Source organism: Trachemys scripta, chromosome 9 (assembly GCF_013100865.1).
Source record: "Trachemys scripta elegans isolate TJP31775 chromosome 9, CAS_Tse_1.0, whole genome shotgun sequence".
Lineage (NCBI taxonomy): Eukaryota > Metazoa > Chordata > Testudines > Emydidae > Trachemys > Trachemys scripta.
In genome coordinates, this window is record NC_048306.1 from 88,948,172 (window position 1) to 88,970,124 (window position 21,953).

At 43.2% G+C, this 21,953-nt stretch overlaps 1 protein-coding gene across 4 annotated transcripts in view; it reads right to left on the minus strand.

The window, feature by feature from the left end:
• The window catches only part of PLD1 (phospholipase D1), a 123,476-nt gene that overhangs the window by 40,446 nt on the left and 61,077 nt on the right, over positions 1-21,953 (minus strand). For all 4 annotated transcript variants that reach the window (XM_034780858.1, XM_034780859.1, XM_034780861.1 and 1 more), the window contains 6 exons: positions 18,634-18,692; positions 16,700-16,792; positions 8,224-8,376; positions 7,439-7,588; positions 5,979-6,062; positions 3,063-3,144 (listed from right to left, as the gene is read on the minus strand). In XM_034780858.1, the coding sequence (XP_034636749.1) occupies positions 3,063-3,144; positions 5,979-6,062; positions 7,439-7,588; positions 8,224-8,376; positions 16,700-16,792; positions 18,634-18,692 (621 nt within the window). The remainder of the gene's footprint in view (positions 1-3,062; positions 3,145-5,978; positions 6,063-7,438; positions 7,589-8,223; positions 8,377-16,699; positions 16,793-18,633; positions 18,693-21,953) is intronic.

Genomic DNA, 21,953 nt, shown 5'->3' on the forward strand with positions numbered 1-21,953 from the left:
TTTCCTGAAATGTGGTGCCCAGAACTGGACACAATACTCCAGCTGAGGCCTAATCAGCACCGAGTAGAGCGGAAGAATTACTTCTTGTGTCTTGCTTACAACTACTCCTACTAATACATTCCAGAATGATGTTCGCTTTTTTTTGCAAGAGTGTTACACTGTTGACTCATGTCCCTTTCTGCAGTACTCCTTCCTAGGCAGTCATTTCCCATTTTGTATGTGTGCAAATGATTGTTCCTTCCTAAATGGAATACTTTGCATTTGTCCTTATTGAATTTCATCCTATTTACTTTAAACCATTTCTCTAGTTTGTTCAGCTCATTCTGAATTTTAATCCGATCCTCTAGAGCATTTGCAACCCCTCTCAGCTTGGTATCATCCGCAAACTCTATAAGTGTTCTCTCATACCATTATCTACTTTACTATAGTTATCCATTTACTATAGTTTCAACGAATTTGCCTGGGACTGATGTTTGGTTTACCAGCTTGTAATTGCCAGGCTCGCCTCTGGAGCCTTTTTTAAAAATTGGCTTCAGATTAGCTATCCTCCAGTTGTCTGGTACAGAAGCTGATTTAAGTGATAAGAAAATCATTTTAAAATTAATAAAGTTCTTTAGAGAAAATTAAAGAAGAAAAATGTTTGTGTTTTTTCTTTTGGCTACAAAAAGAACTATTGTGAAATGAGAGTATATAAGATTATTTTAAGGTTTCCACCAAGGCTTCTGCCCTTTCACGCATGACTGCATGGTCTTCAGTTGGCCATGCCTTCCTATTGAGTCACTGGTAATATCTTCCAAAGCAGCAACTCAACACCAGTATTTTCATTAGTTGGACCAGGGCAAACCTGCTGAAAATGCAGTCCAGTATTATAGAAAATCACCGTTCAGCACCTTTTCTCTGTGGCTCCATTGCTCATTCAAAGACATGAACAAATTCTTCAGGCTGAGTACACAGACCTGTTATTGCAGAAGGAACATTCTGGAACTGACAACAAACACATCACTTTATTTTCCAATCTCAGTAGCTTGTGAGATTTCTGAAATACTGGAGAAATTAAAACAGGTTCAATAGGTCTGGTGATGCTGTTCCTTGTCCCTAAGTGCTAACACACATGTTTGGAAGCACAGCCTTTCAGCATCTCAAAGCATCAGTCGTACAAAAAGGCTGCACTGGAGACAAGGAAGGGCATCAAGTCATCAGCAGTTTGAAATACTTCAAACAAGGACGGGGGGAGAGAGAGAAAGAGATTATAATAGAAGGACAAGTCTTAAATATAACAAAGCTATCAGAGCATAGATGCCTACTATGCACCCATTTGCTTATTCTGCCTCCGTTAAAATGTGAATCAGAGTTCAGGACTCTGAGTCATCTTTATGATTATATTGTCTGCAAGTTCCACATCATGTCTAATTCAGAGGAACCTGACCCAGTTTGTACGTGTTCATATCTTACATCATTTATACTTTTAAAAACCCCTCAGTTCCCTCTAATGACACTATGTACGTGGGTACAACATCCTACCACTCCCTGCCCCTCTCGGCTTAGCTGCAATGGGGAGGAGCAGGCCAGGGGCTCCTGCTCCCCTGTTTACAGCTAGTGCCATAATCTGAGCAGAGCTAAGCAGGAGAGTAAGGGCTGGCCTGACACAACTGGCCTTACTCCCCTTTTTGACCAAGCAAAGGATGTGATAATATAGGGATGGGGGCAAAGGAATGATGTAGTAAGATAGGGACAGAAAATGGGGGCAAACTACCAAAAAAGAAGCTCCCAGTGTTTCTCCAGTCACATTAACACATGTCACATTTAGAGAGAGAAAGTTTATCACCTTCCTGCCTTTTTTTGGCTGAGGCCTTGTCTACAGAAGTCTCCACTTCACTAGAATTCCTCACGGTTGCTCTCATTGGTGCAGTCAAACCAGCAATAGCAACAGCGAGAGTGCTAGTGTATACAGGGCTTCAGACAGCTGCAGGCAATTTAACAACTCTCACTAAACCTGCTCTGAGCAGGGCCTGGGTGGAGCTGCACTGGTGCTAACAGTGTCGGGAAATGCTAAGAGCAAGTCCATTGTAGACAGGCATTTCCTTACTAAAATAAGAAATATCCTACCCTGCACACAGTAGCTCACTGTTGTAGTGCGTGACTTTCACTCATTAAACTGGTTAAGCGAAAACCTCTAGATGTACACAGAATGGACCCATTTCGCATAATTCATCTTTACAATTGATAACCTGATGATAAGCCCCCTCTAATTTAAACATACGTTATACACACCACTGAATGACTCTCTAAGGAGATCTTTATCTCCTTGGAAGGTGGGTGGCACCACCAGCAATTTAATAAGAGCCAGTTTTGGAAACAGATGCATATATCATGAATGAAGGGCACTGTCTCTGCATGGCCACCCCCGGCAGACTGGTCACCCCCATGGGCCAAGTGTAGCCCTGGTGTGACTCCAGTAACTGCAGGGAGAAGCCTGGCCCAATGTCTCTTAATTACCTACACTGAAGAGGGAGAAGAGCTCGGGGGCAGAGCAGGAGCAGCTATATCAATGCCCCAGGAACCTGGAGCAGCCACTGCGGGAGAGAGAAACAGCTCCTCCCCTATGGAAGAAAAGTTGTTGGGGGTATTTAGGAAGTTGCACTGGTGCTGTGCCCTGGCATCGCCACAACCTTCCATCTGAAAGCTGAGCCAGCTGAATCAAGTAGGGAATGAAACACGTCCTCCCTCCAAAAACTGCAGCAGAGCGGGGTGCAGCGCTGAATGTCGCTCAGCTGGTTGGTTACCAGCCCTGGACCTCAGCACTGAGCTTCCTCCTCCCCTTGCTGCTCTCGCTGGCCCTGTCCCCCTGAAATGATGCACGAGTCTACCTGGCTGGGACTTCTACCCGCACACAGAAAGAGGGAAGGGCAGGTCATTTAGGAACAAAAAGGAGCAAAGCTGCACTTTGAGACCCCCCAATCCTGCAAGGAGCTGCATGAAGCTGCCCTGCGCCTACCTGGAGCCTTATCATGGGATTCACAGCAATCAGGGCCTAAGCTAGCCTGTAGGCACAGCACACTTACCGCTTTCCGCTTGAGAATGCAGTCTAGTCTCCAGCGATTTCCTTCTACCACGGGTCGCTTCATAAAGATTTCTGGGCTCAACCTAAAAAAAAAAAAAGGTGACAAAAAGAAACATTCTGTGGTGTGAAAACTATGTGTAAGGTCAACTAATCCAGGGGTTCTCAACCCTTTTCTTTCTGAGGCCCCCCACCCCCAACATGCTATTAAAACTCCAGGGCCCACCTGTGGCACAACAACTGGTTTTCTGCATATAAAAACCAGGGCCTGTGTTAGGGGGTAGCAAGCAGGGCAATTGCCTGGGGCCCCACGCCACAGGGGCCCCTGTGAAGTTAAACTGCCCATGCTTTGGCTTCAGCCCAGGCTGGTGTGGCTCAAGGCCTTGGGCTTCAGCCCCGTGCAGTTGGGCTTCAACTTTCTGCCTTGGGCCCCAGCGAGTCTAATACTGGCCCTGCTTGGCAGACCCCCTGAAACCTGCTCGCAGCCCCCAGTTCAGAACTGCTGAACTAATCAACTCCAATAATGGTTGAGAAACTGAAGAGTTTATTCATTAGGTGTGAAGTCTGCTCTCCCACGATTTATTTTTTCACAGAACTGTTATTGTTTGCTTTTTAACAATGGTGCCGTATATAACAGCTGATGTGTCCCATGTGTAGCAGAGGCCAATGACCTATCATTGACAGGGATGAGGTTATTTCATTCAGCACCCAGTGGGACCAAACTGAATGGTGATGCATCAGGTAGACTCCATACAGAAAAGAGTAAGTTCTCATGCAGAAAAAAATATACTCCTGGTAGATAACCTGGGGGTTAAAAGAAAACACTCAGGACTTCAACTCTCCTGACACCTAGACAAATTGAAAATTTCAGATTTGTACAGTTTTTTTCCTTGCTGCCTATCCCAGAAGATAGGGTGCCATTCTTTCACATCAGGATAGCATTCACTGATACACAGATTTTAAGGCCAGAAGGGACCATTAGATCATACAATCTGCCCTTCTCTATACCAGACCACAGAATTTCATCCAGTTACTCCTGTATTGAGCCCAGTAACTTTGACTAAAGCATATTGCTGAAAACATGCTTCTGACAGCAACATTTCTCTTCCTAAGCTTTTGTAACTTCCCAGTAAGTTTCGCAATCCCAAGTTATGATAACAATTGACTCTTGCCTTGTATAAGGCAGGAGACACCGAGACTGAAATGTAATTTTCCAATGGTCTGACACAGTGTGTGCTGAAGCTTCAGCAGCATATAGTTTATTTATAAGCATTTTAGGATTCAGATTCATGTCAGTGAGGGTTAATATAATGCTTTGCATTCCTATAGGACCATTGAGAACCAAAACGTGCTTTACAAACATGACTGGGTCAAGCCTCAAAACACCCCTAAGAGGTAGGGAAATAATTATAGGCCCACTTTATAGATGAAGACACAGAGGCACAGAAACATTAAGTGACTTGTCCAAGGTCAAACAGGAAAGCTCTCCAGACATTCTAACTTTTAGTCCTGGGTGTTGATCACAAGACCATCCTTTCTCAGGTAGAAGGTGTACCAGCTGCAAGTACAAGATAAAACAAGCCCCGACAAGGAAGTAGCTGAGGGTAGTGCGCAATACTGAGCAGCCCAGCATCCGCAGCTAGGGAACAAGAGGAGGCGTTTAAGAGGAGGCGTTGGTGGTTTGTGCTGAAGCTCATGACAGATGACATCAGCAGGATGGCACAGCAGAAGCTGGCAAGAAAAGTACAAACGGCCAGTATTGGAATTGCATATGCACAGCACGCACCGGGGCGGCCAACATGGCCCACCCTGCAGCAGCACTATCACCACCAAATCCCAACAGAAGATTTCAGTGGAGCCCTTCCTGACTGCTTCCTTGCAGCCTCTTCTTTAACGTGTGTGGGGATGCCATTACTGAGGTACACTGCCACACTGCTACAGGTGAGCGGACTGCCCGCCCTGCCTCTTGCTGACCTGAGTCACAGCCATACCCAATGGTACGACTCTTCTAGGGTGTGCACTGCAAACGGTCTATTTTCTATGCTGCATCATCATTCACACAACTTTCATAAGCAAACTTCAGGATTTTGCCCTCCGTGGCTAGCAATGGCCTGCATTAGCCACAGTGCCTGACACATACACGGACTGTACACAGGGAACTAGAGCGTCACAGCAACATCGAACTGTGATGCTGCACCCCATAGTCTTAGTAAAAATATTGTTGTAGTATGAATATGGCATAACTAAGATATGTTTTATGCAAGCTGGGTCATGTGAGGTATCATTGGAAAGGTTATGATTTGCTGAAAGTGGTCATCCAATTTGTATGCATGTGTAAGTTCTGTATCTGAGGTTAGGAATATTGACTATGTAACAATTACAACTGTGTGTGTATTTGGGGAATGCCCACCAGACAGTCGGCAATCAGCCTGAATGGGCCACTATGATAGGCAATAGAATGGGTCTTTGAAGATGCTGATTTCTCCTCTTCCTGGCCTGCCATGCAAGGTGGTGGCAGGGGGATGTCCTGCATTGCCTAAGTGGTGTACAAATTTGTACATTCCCCCTTGTGTTGAGAGATCTTCTGCTTCCCTGAGACATTCCCAGGGAGTTCCCAGTGGGGCTGTGCAACCCCGTTCCACTCTCAATGCAGGTGGTGCCTCACTGTACCATGCAGTCTTTCAAGATTATCCCTCGGAAGGAGACACCCAAACTGATGATTTTAAGCATGCACTATTGCTGCCAAGTCTCCTGAAAAGGCCTTTGAATGAAAACCCTCACTGTGAGAGGTTTGGATGTGCTGCCAAACCATCTGGCATCACGGCTAGTTTCCATAATGTAAGGCCTTTGAATAGTACAGCATTGTAATGAATGTTCTCACAGAGACTGCTGGACAAAATCCAAACGCAGGAATACGAACCACCAATCTGTGATGAAAATTTCTTCTTTCGCTGCCTCCATGGCATTTGCTACATCTTCAAAATACCCTTTTGCATTTACATACCTGAAAAACAAACAAACACAATACTGGGATTTTTCTTTTAATTACATGGAGAATTCATAGTTGGGGGGGAAATTTCAGTACTTTAAATGAGCAAATGAAAATATCGTTTAAATTCCTTTCTCAAAAGCAAACACGTTCAATTTCATGCACTAGGACAACATGAAAGGAGAATTTCACATCATTGTTAATATCTTAATTAAACCAGTACAATCAAATATTGTTATGGAAACAGGCATGACCAGGTGGCCCTGTTATACGTAGTCTTCCACATTCTTTTTTTCTTAGTGCGTGAGCAAGTTTTGACTCTTGGAAAGATATGTAGCGGTGGTATTAGTTGTGGGTTATGCAAGGTTTTGATGTAGAGGCAGCTTCAGGGGATAGATGGAGCTGTGTGAGTAGCAGGAGAGGTTGCTCTCTGCCTTGGGCTATGATTGGAGTCTTTGAGACAGAGTTCTCTGGGAACCAGAGAGTGGAATTGGACTGAGATGTGCAAGGAGGGGTTGCTCTGCATGCTGTTTGACCACCTCATTTCAGAACTAGTGCATGTGCATCAATAAACCAAGTTACATTTAGAATATACCCAGACTCCATGTCACTGATTTCAGCCCACTGGGAACCCCACCTGCAAGGCCTCAGATACGTGATACCGTTCAGCAGTGGACTGATACCACCGTCACAATGGGGCCCAGCTTTCAGGAGGGGCAACACGAGAATACAGCATTAGGGTTGAACCCTGCAAACACTTTCTACTGGATGTTGTGTTTACTTCTCTCATTTGAGATTGGGGAAGATGTGACCATGCCAGAATCAGAGCAGCTGCTTTATTGAGAGGCTGTTGAGAAGGGAGATGAAAGTGGTGCAGGATGAAATTTTCAAAAGCACCTAAGTCATTTAGGTGCTTTTGAAAATGTTACCCAAAACCAATAGTCAAGCTAAGAAGTGAAAGTAGCAGCTTCTAAAGTAAGGAGAGTGTTCTGTTCTCCATTCATAAGCATGTTTATTAGCTTTACTATGAGTTACATGTGCATCAAGATATCACTTTTATTCTGAAATTAATAAACCACTCATATGGCCAATCTCTACAAAAATGAAAAATCTAACAGCTCTGATCACTGCAAAGCAAAGTCATAACAGGAGTGAAATGGTTATGCTACTAATCCTAATATTTTTCTGCAGATCAGACAAGGAAGAGGCATCTTTGATACTCCCATAGTGATTTATAGCGTCTAGCAGCGAATTCAAACACCCATGTTCTTTAAATGTGAATGATAAATCAGTAGGGCCATGACCTTGCTCCCGCTGAAGAGAATGACAGCTTTGCCATTGATTTCAATGGGAGATAGAGCATATTCTTACTACTGCAAGGACTATCTTACCACTTTGCCAAAGTATTCTCCTGTATAGCTGCATACGACCCGAATCTGTGATGTGTTAGGAAGTTTTTGCCATATTTCTGAATGAACTCTTCTATTCCCTGTCCCCACCATCGGGCATGTCTGTAGCTGTTACACTTCAAAATCAATGACCTGGAAAATAACCAAAGAACGGAAAACAACGAGTAAGCAACACACTTTTATTTAGCCTAGTTCTCACTATCGAACATGTTGATATGGGAATTGAATATCAATCACATTTTTTTTAATCAAAAGTGACCAATAGCTAGCTACTTAGCTGAGGTTTTTTTAAATAAAAAATATTTCAGCACCTAGAGACCACAGTTACTGACAACCTATAAAAACAATAGATAGATATTACCTGCATGTTTTGCACACCATGGACCAAATGTTGCTTACATTGGTGCAACACCATTGATTTAAATGGGATAGCACCAGTGTAACTGGGAGCAGAATCTGACATCATGGATGCTAAAAAATTTTAAATGACCATTTACACCCACTGAGGAACTGTCCCATTGATCTGGATTCTTCTCTCACAATAATAGGGTGGCTGGATTCTTTTGGCATTCCTCCCTGTTAGATGGGGTTGGAACCCTGAAGGGAGACGCTCATTGAACAGTGTTGACTCACTGTAGCAGGTGCAAGTTGCAAACACATCCTGCATATAAGGGAATGGCCCCCTTTTAATTAAAGGAAGCCAATTTTTAAGTGAAAAACTGGGGGGGGGGGGGGAAAGTGGTCTAAATAAAATGTACATTTCTCACCTGGAGAGATTGTCAATCCGTAACCCATATTCTGTTTCAGTCTCTTTCTTGCCAATCTTAATGCTGAATTCTTTATCTACCAGCAGGACAAAGGAAATGGCTCCGCTATCCGTCTTCATATACATTAGGAAAGAGTCTTTCACTACTAACCACCTATAAGGTGAGATAACATTTATCTCAAATTCACTTCAAAAACGAGAGCCATCCACTAATATAAAGTGAACAGTAGTCCCCATGAGAGAACTCCAAGCCATTCATCATCAGGATCTAAAGCACGCAAGGGAAGGGTTTGTGACCTATTAGGGGCAGTTTCTTTGTAATATGGTTTACAGAGCTGGTGTCTGACTGTGCTCTCAGAGTGGAGTAAAACAGGAGTGACTCCACTGAAGTTAGTGGAGTTACACCAGTGTAAAACTGATGAAAGGGAAAGGAGAATCAGCCTCTGGAGAGGTGATTACAGCAACGGATGGTATACAAAATCCTACATCTGGATGCTCAAATCAGCAGTTAAGTCAGAGGAAGGATGGTGCAGTGGCTAGGGTGCTACATGGGGACTTGGGCAACCTGAGTTCCATTTTCTGCTTTGCCACAGAGTCCCTGTGTGACCTTGGGCAAGTAACTTAGCCGCTCTGTGCCTCAGTTTCCCCATCTGTAAAACAGGGATAACAGCACTGGGATAAATACATTAAAAATTGTGAGGTGCTTAGACACTACAGAACTGTGGGCTATATAAGTATCTGTGATAGATAAAAGTCCATTTTATGCACTTGAATAGTGATGTGCAGAACCAAATTCAGGTATACCATTACAGTGGGAACCAGGTTCTGTATGATCACATCCTATATAAGTCCTTGGAAATTTAGGCTTTAGTGTCTGGAACATTAATAGGAATATACCTGTTGGCCATCAGGGGTTTCCAGCCAAGTGGCTGCATAATGGACGAGGTGGAGCAAAGACTCTCTTTTGGTAGCCTGCAATACCTGTGGGCACTGTGGGAGCAGCGCACTCTCCTTTGAGTTTCTCATGTGTTATTTATAAAGGCACTGAATCCTATTAAAGCTAATGGAAACTGTACAAAGAGGACATTTTGGAAAGGTTTCATTGCCAAGCAACAGGCATCACAGTAAAAAAACAAGATGAAAAATGACTAGCAGGTTGTGTGTGAGCACCACAGCCCTTGAGCACTCTGGAAAAAATATTTCCCTGTCAGTGTCCAATATTTTTGCCCTCTCTGTGTACATATATATGAATGATGTGCCTAACATCCTCTCTCCTTCACACACAAGTGAGTCACTCACATGGCCTTAGTCCAGATCTTTGTTCATACAAATGAATGCACAAGGAAAGAGAATGTATTTTTAAACCAATTGCAAAGACATATTAATGACTGTATCTTTCATGGCATCCTGAAGTGTTATGTTGCTGGGCCCAATTCAGTTCAATTGCTCCATGTTCAAACTGTGCAGTGCTCCCAGGTTAGTTTTCTGAGCACGACGCTCATCACATAGTAACAGGACATAGTCAGGGCCAGCTTTAGGAATATGGGGGCTCTAAAGAGGTTGTTACTGGGGGCTCTGTGCTTTTCTTTTCTCCTCCCCCTTCCCTAGACTAAGACTAGCCGTAGTAATCAACGCTGTAGATAACAACAGACTCCCCACTCTCACATCAAATTTGGGGCCCCCCATAAAATCAGGGGACCCCTGTCCCCTCGCTCACAGACTCCGTGGGTCTCGCATACGTTTTGATAATGAAAACAGAACAGAAACACAGGCGGCTCTGCTGACTTGTAAAGCAGCCTTTAAAAGAAGGAGCACTGTCTTTCTTACAAGCCAGAGTGTGCTCAATTTGCTCGTAATGAGGCGCTGGCCTCACAACCAAGTTGAAAATTACAGCTGAACTTCCAGAACTCCTCAGCCACATGACATTACAACAGACCCGACTTATAATGCTTTTGCATACTTCAAACGACCCGAACAGTGAAGTAGAATGAACGAACATCCCAATGCCCATAATATTCAAAAAGAGTAACTCGGGTTATAGAGAACTGCCACTTGTAGTGAAGCCGTTTGGTGAAAACAATGATTTCATTGTAACAGGGTCGCACTACATTCAGAAAAGGATCTTTGCATCATGTTTCCATACTGAACTGAATAGGGGCTTTGTGATATGATTAAGGACAATCTGGTGTTTGTCAGTGAGAGAGGAAAGAGCTGGGAATCACTTTTAACTACTTGGCACTAAACAAATTAGTGCATCCACCAGTGGCAAGGAGTATCAAGCATGGAAAATCTGACTCAGGACAATTTTAGTACTTACAGAGAGGCACTGGAGAGACTGATTTAAGAATGGGGACTATGGATTGGCCATGAAATGTTTGCCAAAAAAAGGAAACCCAAATTGAGTAATTCAGATTTTGAGTTTAGTTTTTATGAATCCAAAGAGCAATGACTCTGAAAGGTGATTATAAAACCAGAATCTTCTTACTTAGCAAGTTTGCTCCACATGTGTATATCAGTGTAGTTTAATGACAGAAATAAGTGTTCATCGCAGAGCCAACGTAGACAAGAGGAGGTGAACTGGATTCTATACCTTCCTGTGCATCAGATCATCAAAGAACTGTATACTAAGGTCCAATAAGTGCAAGCCCATTGAGGACAAAGGAGTTGTATAGGTGGCCCTATACAATTACAGCACAGAACCTTTATTACAGGTGATGATGAGCAAAGAGGAAAGAAATCAGCTTAATTTTCAGATCCTGGTTGAATTTGTAAGGTTGGCAGTTAGGGAAATAAAACAAACAACATAAATGTGCAGATTTGATCTGGAAATTATTAAAAAAACATAGAACCACACAATGCCATTTTCACAGACACGTTTCAGAGCTCAACCACAAATTAATTAATTCATTAATTATTCTCTTCTAACAAAATATACCCTAGGCTTGGGTGTTTTGATAAATATGGAAAACGATATAAAAAATCAAATTTCTTCAGGATGGTCCAGATCTACAAATATACTCTCTTTGTAATATTATTGTTAGTTTATTTATATACATATGTTATGGTAGTCTCTATGGTTACTAGAGGCCTTGATCAGGGCTTCCTCATGCTAGGCAGTATATATGCATATAATTAAAAGAGATAATTCTCACCCCGAAGAGTGTACTTAAACTATTTCTGTACCACGGAGTAGAAAATGTACTCATTACAGAGGTAAACATTATGCATGGCTTCAAAGGGCCTGATCTCTGCCTGGTATAATATATTGTCTCTGATGGATCAAGACTGCATTTATGGAAAAATGGCAAAGAATACTAAAAACCAGATAGAACTTTGGAGGAATGAGCAACATATTTGGAAGAAGACCAAAACCTCATCTATCTGTGTAACCTTTCAGGAAAATTATTACAAAATACTTTGTCAATGTCACTTCACTCTATTCAAGGTAAGGAAATATATAAAAAGGGAGTCATAACTGTTGAAGAGGATGTGGAGTAAGAGGGTCCTTCCTATATTTATGGTGGGAATGCCTTAAAATAATTGTATTTTGTGGGAAAATAGCAAACAGAATTTTCAAGATAGCTAATGTTAGCCTATTCACTAAACTTACAGTGGCTCTATTAGGTTACAGTCCAAAGGAGGTTATTGAATCAGGGAAAGACTCACAGTTACTTCTAGCAACCATATGTGCCGTAACTCAATTTTGGAAAAGGGTAGATGCCTCAACATTAGTAGGAGGGTGAAATAAAGTCCAAGAAATTCTTTCAACAAGAAAAATGACAGGCAGCCTTATATCAGGTCGAGTAGATTTTCTAATGTGTAGGAACTGCTTTTGGAATTAGAACAAAGTAAATACTCAGATAGGGATAACAAGAGGGAAATCTGTAAGATTTGTTAATATTTGTATGGAAAGTTCACATATGTTAGGAATATATATATATTTTTTTAAGAACAGATTAGGCTTATGGAAGAGTGTTTTAAACTCAGTTTCATACCATTTTGTTTAGTGAACTGTGGGTCTTTTCAGCTACTCAGAATATATCTGGGGTACCAATGCATAAAATAAACTCTTGCCCCACTCCTTGTTCCACTGCTCAGCTAGAAAACTTGCTTCTCCTCCTATATTTGCTGTGCTGGAGGTCTCTGTGCTCCTTTGCAGTGGTTTGTACTTCTGGAGCAGGGAGGTCAGGCAGGAGCAGTCAGCCACAGCACTTGAGGGAGTACAGGGACTACCATTATGCCAGGGGTCTTTTAACACATGTGACAAGGGAGGGTCAATGAGTGAAAAATGTGCTCATAGAATCATAAAAGATTAAGGTTGGAAGAGACCTCAGGAGGTCATCTAGTCCAACCCCCTGCTCAAAGTAGAACCAACCCCAACTAAATCATCCCAGCCAGGGTTTTGTTAATCCGGGCCTTAAAAACCTCTAAGGATGGAGATTCCACCACCTCCCTAGGTAACCCATTCCAGTGCTTCACCAACCTCCTAGTGAAATACTGTTTCCTAATATCCAACCTAGACCTCCTCCACTGCAACTGTCCCTAAATAATTAACCAACTTGTTGCCTTTGCTGATGGCAGCCAGCCACCAGAGCCATTACTTACATTGGGCAGAGTTCTGCCTGACAGGCACAGCCCTGAGCCAGGAAAAGTGCAGAACAGCCCTCCAGTCAACCACCCCATGGGAGGGATCTCTCCAGTACATGGGGAGCAATAGAGGCTGCCCCCTGACTTATGTTAGGCTGGTACAGTAGGCATCTTTCTCTGTGCCCTGCCATCTCTGCTGGCTGGGGGAGGGAGGGCACCCCTCTCTGCCTCCTTTGGAGTGGTCTGTGGGTGTAGGCAGGGAGAAGCAGTCAGCTCCAGCACCTGAGCAAGCACAGGGACTACAATTAGACCAGGTTACTGTGTGAAGTGGGGCAAGTGTGAGGTGGCTTCTTGTGCCTCCTCCCCCCACTCTGCCTTATGTATCCACAAAGCAGATGGGCACAATCTGGCCCTTTGTCTTTATTTCTTAAATCCATTAAACTGGATCAAAAACCTGCCATCCAGTAATTCTCTTCAAAACAACACAGCTCAGGCCTCTGTAGGACTCCTTTCAAAACGTGTGGGGGAAACACAAAAGAGGTGACATATTTCTCCTGGGGGTTAATTGCATTAGAGAGGATTCTTTACTGTTGTGGTTCAGGTCTGATTTAATCCACTGGTGAGTGTAGCCTGGACAATGTTCCAATTAATTTGGTTTGGGTTTTTTAATCAGAAAGGTATGGTAAACTGAACCAAAACTTCCACGTGCAGCAACAACACATCACCTCCAGCACGGGAGAGAACAGGGGCTGACAGGATTGCCATTTCTGCTGGATGACTGCTACACAATCACGTTTCACATGGGGAGCTGACATGTAATTTCTGCTGTGAATTAAACACTAGAGAAAAACCAAAGCCATCCTGTGCTAGGCAGGAGGTCAGACTAGCTGATCTTCTGACCTTGAAAAAAAATAATCTATGAATACATAGAGGTTTCCATAGTTTTGCTAAAATCTCAGTTATAGAAAGAATGACAGTTTTACAACCTTATGTGTAGGAAATGTGAGTGAGACTATTTACATTCAGTACATGGTCTAGAACAACTAATAAGTTAAAGCTTCAATTCAGAACTCTGCTAGACACCAAAAAGCATGGACTCAATAGAGACATGGATTCTATGTCTCATTGCAACAATCTGTAACCCTCTTTGTAACTCTCCTTTGTCCTATGACTGCAGAAGTGTTAATGGCCCACTTCATTCTGAATGGTTTCTTGCAATCTGTTAACTCCTTATGCTTAACAATCTGTTCTACTTTGTATGTAGCTGTGATACTCTCGTTACTTTTCCCAGACCTGAAGAAGAGCTCTGTGGAGAATGAAAGCTTGTCTCTTTCATCAACAGAAATTGGTCCAATAAAACACTGGTTCTCAACCAGGCGTCCGGGTCCTCCTGGGGAGCCGCAAGCAGGTTTCACGGGGGCCGCCAAGCAGGGCTAGCATTAGATTCACTGGGGCCCAGGATAGAAAGCCAAAGCCCTCCTGCATGGGCAGGGATGTCCTTAGGATTTATGGGGCCTTATGCAGTATTATTAAACTGGTGCCCCTCTGCCCGACGGCAGCCATGGGGGGGGCGGCATGAGGCATCAAAGGATACCAAGCCGCCCGGCCCGCCTCACGGCAGCAGAGAGTCACAGTTCCCCGCAGAGACCTCCATACCGTCTCCCTCACGCAGGATGCGCACTGCTGGCGCATTCGGCTCTGTGAATACGGCCCCTGCCTAAGGAGACTGCAGCGTGTGCTGGGTGTGCGGGAGCCGACCCCCTCTTACCTGCTGTCATGGGCAGCTGGTGAAGCTGCCGCTTGGGATGGCTAACTCCCCAGCCCACCTGGGGCCCTGCCTATACTCCACCCCTGCTCTGCCCCAGGCCCCACCTCCACTCTGCCCAGGCCCTGCCCTCTCCCTACTGTCTCCTTCCTCTCTTCCCTGCCCCTCCCTGATCACCCACTCCCTGAACCCAAATGAAGCAAATGACATTTGAAAAAAACACTCTTCTGCAATTTCTTTCTAAAGAAAATGGAGTATGTTTTCCACTGCATGCCAGAAGATGAAGACTGGACAAGCAGAAGGTGCCTAATTAAAAGCACTATCCTTAGGAATAAAAAATGTCAGTCACAGGTTTTTTGATATACCCTGAAGTTTTTCAGAGATTTATTTGCAAAAACTTTGTAGTAAGGGCAAGTCAGCTGTCCTGCTGAATACAACATTACATATTATGGAATACACGATGCAGCTCTTCTCTGTTTTACATTTTCTTAATCGGTATTTCTAAGCTGATTTTATATTCTAAATGTACTCTTAAGCCTTCATAAAGCAATCATTCCAGATTACTACATATTTAACTCACTGAAACAAAGAAATTATTTTAAATTAATCAGTCACAGAGGTTTAGTGTGTTCATAACAACGTTCATTGCTTTTAGAAAAAGGGAACACTAATTTGCTTTGTGTGATCGCCATAACAATAGACATGTTTATGAAATTTCACCAACTTTAAAAAATATGTTTCCAAATATTTTGGGCACAACAAAGGATTTTATATCTTACTAAAGTACTTGTATTGCTAGAGGGTTCTCTTAAAACTAGTTCATCAAATAGTCAGAAGTAAAGAAAGGGAAACTCATTTGTTGAGTTATCTGGCAGGAAAGGGGTATTGTCCCTTTAAGGGCTCTCTTCAACGGGGGTCGGGGGGAGGTGAAGGGAGAAAGGGATGGACAGAAAGGACAGGAAGGCTTTGGAAGCAAATTTTTTGTACTATAGTAATTAAAATTAAAATGTGAATTTTAGATAAGGGTGGTCCTTTGAAGGATTTATTTAAAAAACGATATGTCTAAAGATCCAAGCATTTAAGGCTAAAGATGAATACTCAGATTGTGCATCTAAAAATCTATGCGAAGAATTTTTAGAGATGTGATTTTATCATCTTCAGCAACACACTAATGAAATATTTTTAAAGCAAATTTTAAACTAAGAGCCTGTAGACTAACATGTTCTGAGTAAATATTACAGTAATGCACAACTGTTTTTGTCAGTAAATTCGGAAACTGACAGTACCCTGTTTCCCCGAAAATAAGACAGTGTCTTATATTAATTTTTGTTCCCAAAGATGCGCTAGGTCTTATTTTCAGGGGATGTCTTATTTTTCAGAAATGAAAAATGCCTTATTATCGGTGGATGCCTTATTATCGGGGAGGTCTTATTATCGGGGGGATGCCTTATATTACAACGAGAGGCAAAACTGTAAGTAGGCCTTATTTTCGGAGGATGTCTTATTTTCGGGGAAACAGGGTATATACCTGGGGGTTGGCAAATGCCTGCTAAATGGCTTCATTACTACTTGAATGGCTCTTTCACAGGTTCAATGTTGTGCTAATAGGTCTGGAAGGCTTTTTCACTTTTAAGTTACTAGATCCTCTGAGGAGGAAGACGCAAAAGGCTGCAACAGCTAGTGGTGGGAGCCTGCAGGAAGGGTCAGATCAGGGATAGGAAGAGGAGAGAGGGTGGACACTAAGCCCCAGAGGTGCTCCAAATTTTCGGGTTCCCTACGCAGCCTTGTATGCTGCATATGCCTAAGGATGGCCCTGCACATGGGGCTGAAAGCCTAGGGCCCTGAGCCCCGCCATCCAGGGCTGAAGCCAAAGCCTGGGCAATGTAGCTTCGCGGAAGCCCCTGTGGCATGGGGCCCCAGGCAACTGCCCTGCTTGCTATCCCCTAACACAGGTCCTGGCTTTAATATTCAGAAAATCAATTATTGTGGTACAGGTGGGCCATGTTGTGGGGGCCTCAAAAAGGGAAAGATTGAGAACCTCTGCAATAAAAGACATGAGGTCACACAACTTGTCTTTCTAATAGGTAAAAAGTCACCAAAGAGACAACTCCCCCTTCTACAGTACCTTTTGGACCATCGATAGCAGACCCTTCCTTGCCCACAGCAGTTCAGACCAGGTATTCTGTGGCCCCCAGATCGTTTCATGATCATACCTTCTCTGAAACAAATGTAAAGATGACAAATAAATGGCAAATTTGATACATGCATACACAGCTTATTAATTATGCCTAGATGAAGCTATATGGAATCTGATCTGGAGGTACATAGGCGAGGTCAAACACAGCACTGTGACATCTGTCTGACCCCTTTCACCTCATTGGGGTGGCATGGGCAGAATGGAGCAGAAGTGGCTCACCTCTCTCTCATTTTCTATTGCCAGGTCACCTCTCTTATTCTCCCTGCATCTCAGACATTTCATCCACCTCCCAAGCAGTGGGTGACTTGAACCTAACTCTATTGTACATCCAGCAAATGAACTGAACCCACAGTCACAGCAGTGGTATTGTAATAAATACTATGCCAGCAATAAGAAGGGCTAAGGATAAAGTCTCCGCTTACAAATGAACTGAGGGCAAAGAGGCATCTAGGGTGCAAACAGGGAATGGCAAGGGGGCAGAATGAAGGCCATGGAGGATTAGGTGGATAGACGATACATCCAACCTAGCCTCCCACTTGGCAGGGAAAGCGAGAATCACTTCTGTGCACAGCAGGAATAAGTAGAGATAAGGGCTGCAGCGCAGACTGAAGCACTACAAGCTTAAGGGCTTATCTACGCCAGGGCCCGAGCTTCCACTAGGCGACCCGAGGCGGTCACCTAGGGCGGCAGGATTTGGGAGGCGGCATTTTGCCGCCCTCGGTGGAAATTTGGCTGCGGGGGGTCCTTCTGCTCCGGATCTTTGGCAGAAATTCAGTGGCGGGTCCTTCACTCGCTCCAGGACCCGCTGCCAAAGTGCCCCAAAGACGCAGAGCTGAAGGACCCCCGCTGCCGAAGACCCCAGGCCCCCTGAATGCTCAGAGGAGGAGTGGTGCTGCCTAGGGCAGCAAAAACCCTGGCGCCGCTCCTGGTCTATGCTGGCACTGTACAGCGCTGCAACTTTCTCCCTCAGGGATGTGAAAAAAAACACACCCCTGAGCACTGCAAGTTTCAGCGCTATAACGTGCCAGTATAGACAATGAGTGCAACAGCGCTCAGGGCTGGTAGCAAAACCCCTCGTGGTGGTGGTTTTTTTAGAGCGCTGGGAGCTGTGCTACGACTACACAAGCCATGTTAAAGGTTTATCGTTGCCAGTGAATATGTGCCCTTAGTCTGAGAATGTCAACGTGGTGAAGAGCTCTTAAATCTGCGAGAGGGCCTAACATAGAGAAGGTTCCGTCCTTCTTGCCCACTGTCAAGTCCTTCCCTGTTTATAACACTGGATGCCTGGAATCACTGCATTTCAAACACCCATGTCCCATCCAAATAACCTGAAGAAAGTTTCACTACTGCCTGCGAGGCTGTTTACAAACGCAATAGACACTTTTGGTGGTAACCGAAACAACACAGTTTCTATTTAATAGTGTTCAAAAGAAAGGAATTAAGTGTCAATCCCCGGCTAAAGGAAACTTCGGAAATGTTGGGAAGTTTAAAGACAAAAATTGACCTTTCTTGATTTCAGTGCACTCTTTTCATGTCACCATCATACAAGAAATAAACTAACCAGTGATGTAAGCATGTTATGACAGGGACTGTACATTGCTCTGGTTGTCTGCATGATGCAACTCCAGTCAATGACAGGATGAATTTGGCCCTGTGAGTCTGGCAATGAAATGTTTTCTGCCTTTTACATTTATTATTATTTCCACAGTTGTAATATCCTCTTGTGAATAATAATGGAGGACAAGATGTTCCCAAATTAATTGCTAGCTTGGCAGGAAAGCTACCAATTTGGACAGTCTCTCTTTATAAAATGATACTCTTGATGAAATGTGACTCACACAAAGAAATAAAATTCAACTTACATGCCCTTTGGTCCTAGATCATGGATAAATGACAGCTGACTTACACCAATGAATTCCATCTGGAAAATAAAAAGTTCCCCATTGTTTATATTTTGGACTCCCAAAATCAGTTTGCTTGGAAAAATAACACTGATAGCGAAAAGGTGGGAACATCTTTTTTAGGGCTCAATCCAAAACCCACTGCAGTCAACAGAAATGTATGTGTTTTGGATCAGTCCTTGCATCAGACCAAAACAACCAAAATCAGATTTTATGGGGCATTATATGTGGTTATTTAGAGGCTTGGTAAAAACCCATTGGAACCGTCACCTGTAGGTCACTGATTCAAATTCAGTTCACATCAGTAATGATAAAATTTACCATTGCTTGATAAGTGTCTGGTGACCTATGTGAACTGAGTTCATAGACTCAGTTCATTTTTCACTAGATGTGTGTCTGCCTCATGCCAGTTGGCTCCACCAAAAGACCAGTTATTAAATGGACAGACAAAAATTGCTAATATAAACTAGAAGTCTGTTGTAATCTCATGTAAAATGTTTGGGTTCATCAACTGACCCCAATTCAAAAAACCTTGAAATTATCCAGAGAGATCACAGGAGAATATACAGATAAGCAGAAGTGTAGTCCTCTTGTCATTAGCAAACTAATGACAAGAGGACTACATATCGGCATTAAAATCTAGAACTAGACCTCTTCCAACCAACCAGGCTTTCTTGGCAGAGTATGCCATTCCTGGCATATATGCTGCTGCTTAATCGTTTCAGATCTAGTTAGAGAGCGTCTCTCACCACTGGGTTGAAAGTGAGAGCAGAATCTGACCCACGTGATACAGAGCTAAACAGATTTCAGCCACTCTCCTTTGTCTGTATCAGGTTAATTAGCCAAAGTGCACAAACACTCAGGGGGAGGAAGCAGGAGATGGTTCTCTCATTTGATCTGGCAGCAAGGAGGCAGAAAGAAGAACTTAATTTTCTAATGAAATATGCTGCCATCCAGAGCTGAATGGGCTAAATTCAAACCTCAGATCCACATACACAGCTGCAATTGACCTCAATGAGAAATAAACGGGAGCCACATGCATCCAAGGTCAGAATGTATTCAGAAAAATACCACTGATAACATCACTCCTCTTTTGCAATAGCTACGCTCACCTCTTAGATCCAGAGGGAGTGGAGATGCAGAACTGGCAAAGGAGCACAGCCTTATCATGGTGAAAATCCCCATGGGGCCAACACTACGTAAGGGTTTCATGGTCCCCTTGGCCTGAAAAGTTCATCCCAAGTTTCAGAGCCACACTTTAGCTTTGCTCTGTGCCATACGGCAGAAAATGGCGATTTCCAAACCACAAATTAAATCAACAGACGCGAATGGTTTGACATGACGCAGATCACAACAATCCTAGGTTCCAATTCTGCCACCATTTCTCATGTGGAATAATAACTATGAAGTAGTTGCACTGATCTCAGTGGGACTACTCACAAACTGTAGGAAGTCTGACACAACATGACAGAAAGACAGATTTGGGCCCTTAGGGCTAGTATGAGCCTGTAGGCCAAGGTGTAACTGTGTCATTCCAGGAAGAGTCCCAGAAAGAAATTGCAACTCAGAAACACAGTTCCATTCCTGCCCTGGTGCAGAGGAGGGGAGAGTATTTTGCTATAGCTTTTTTTAGGGCACAGCATAACCTCCCCTCCCAGACAGGCAGCTCTGCTGTCCTCTCAGGCCTGTAGCTGCCATCTGGTCACTGAACCAACAAGTGATATGCAATTTTAGAAGGGATGTGTAGCAGACCTAATATACTTGGTTTTGGTAAGTAGTGACATCATAGAAGAGCTAGTTATAGGAAATAACCTTGGATCAGGTGATCACAAGTTGATTCAGTTTAAATTAAATGGAAGGATAATCAAAACCAAGTCATCAACTATGTTTTTTTTTTTTTTTTTATTTTATTTCAAAAGGGCAAACTTTGGGAATTAAGGGAATGAGTTAAAGAGATCAACTGGAATGGAGAGTTCAAGGACTTAAATGTGGAAGAGGCTTGGAATTTCTTCAAATCAACGATACGAAAACTATCTGAAATTTGCAGCCAAGCAAGGGGGAAAAAACACACTCATATGGAAAGACCCCAGATGCAGCTGGATGAATAACCACCTCAAAAAGGCTATTAGGAATAAGCAGAGAGCCTACAGAGAATGGAAAAGGGGATTGATCAGTAAAGAAAGCTACACCTTGGAGGTTAGAAAATGTCGGAATAAAGTGAGAATTGCTAAAAGTCAAGCTGAATTTAAAAAAAAAGAAAAAAGAAGTTTATTAGTTATATAAATAGAAAGGGAATAAGGAAGGATGAGGTTAAGCCCACTATGTAAAGTAGATGGGAAGAAGATTAAAGATAACCTAGGTATGGCCCAAAAATGAAATGCATACTTTGCCTCAGTTTTTAATGCAGATGATAATATGGAACATGGGCATGAAGGTCGGAGGGCTGATGGAAATCAGTGTATGGAAATGGAAATTACCACATCTGCGACGGCAGAAAACCTTTTTTTTTTTTTTAGAAGGGATGTGTAGCAGACCTAATATACTTGGATGTCAGTAAAGCATTTGACGGGGTACCACATGGGAAATTATTAGTGAAACTGGGAAAAACTGGGATTGATACAAGAATTGTAAGGTGGATAAGTAACGGGCTAAAGGGGAGAAGGCAACAGGTTATGTTGAAAAGTGGATTATCGGACTGGAAGGAGGTTACTAGTGGAGGTTCTTCAGGATCGATCTTGGGATCAATCTTATTCAATATTTTTATTAATGACCTTGGCACAAAAAGTAGGAAAGTGGTAATGAAATTTGCTGATGATACACAGTTGGGAGGCATCATCAACATGGAGGAGGATCAGAATATTATACAGGGAGATCTGGATGACCTTGAAGACCAGAGTGACAGAAATGGGATGAAATTCAATAGTACAAAGTGCAAGGTCATACACTTAGGGTCTGATAATAAGGATTTCTGCTTCAGACTGGGGGCTTATCAGTTGGAAGAGATAGAGGAGGAGAGAGACTTGGGTGTGTAGTGAATCACAGGATGACCACGAACCACCCATGTGATACAGCTGCAAAAAAATGAAAATACAATCCTAGGATGCATTAGGCGAAGAATTTTCAGTACAGATAATGTAGTATTAATGCCATTGTACTAGACACTGGTAAGAATATTTGGAATACTCTGTACAATTCTCATCATCCATGTTCAAGATAGATGAATTCAAACTGGAACAGGTGCAGAGAAGAGCTACTAGGACGATCCGGGGAATGAAGGGCCT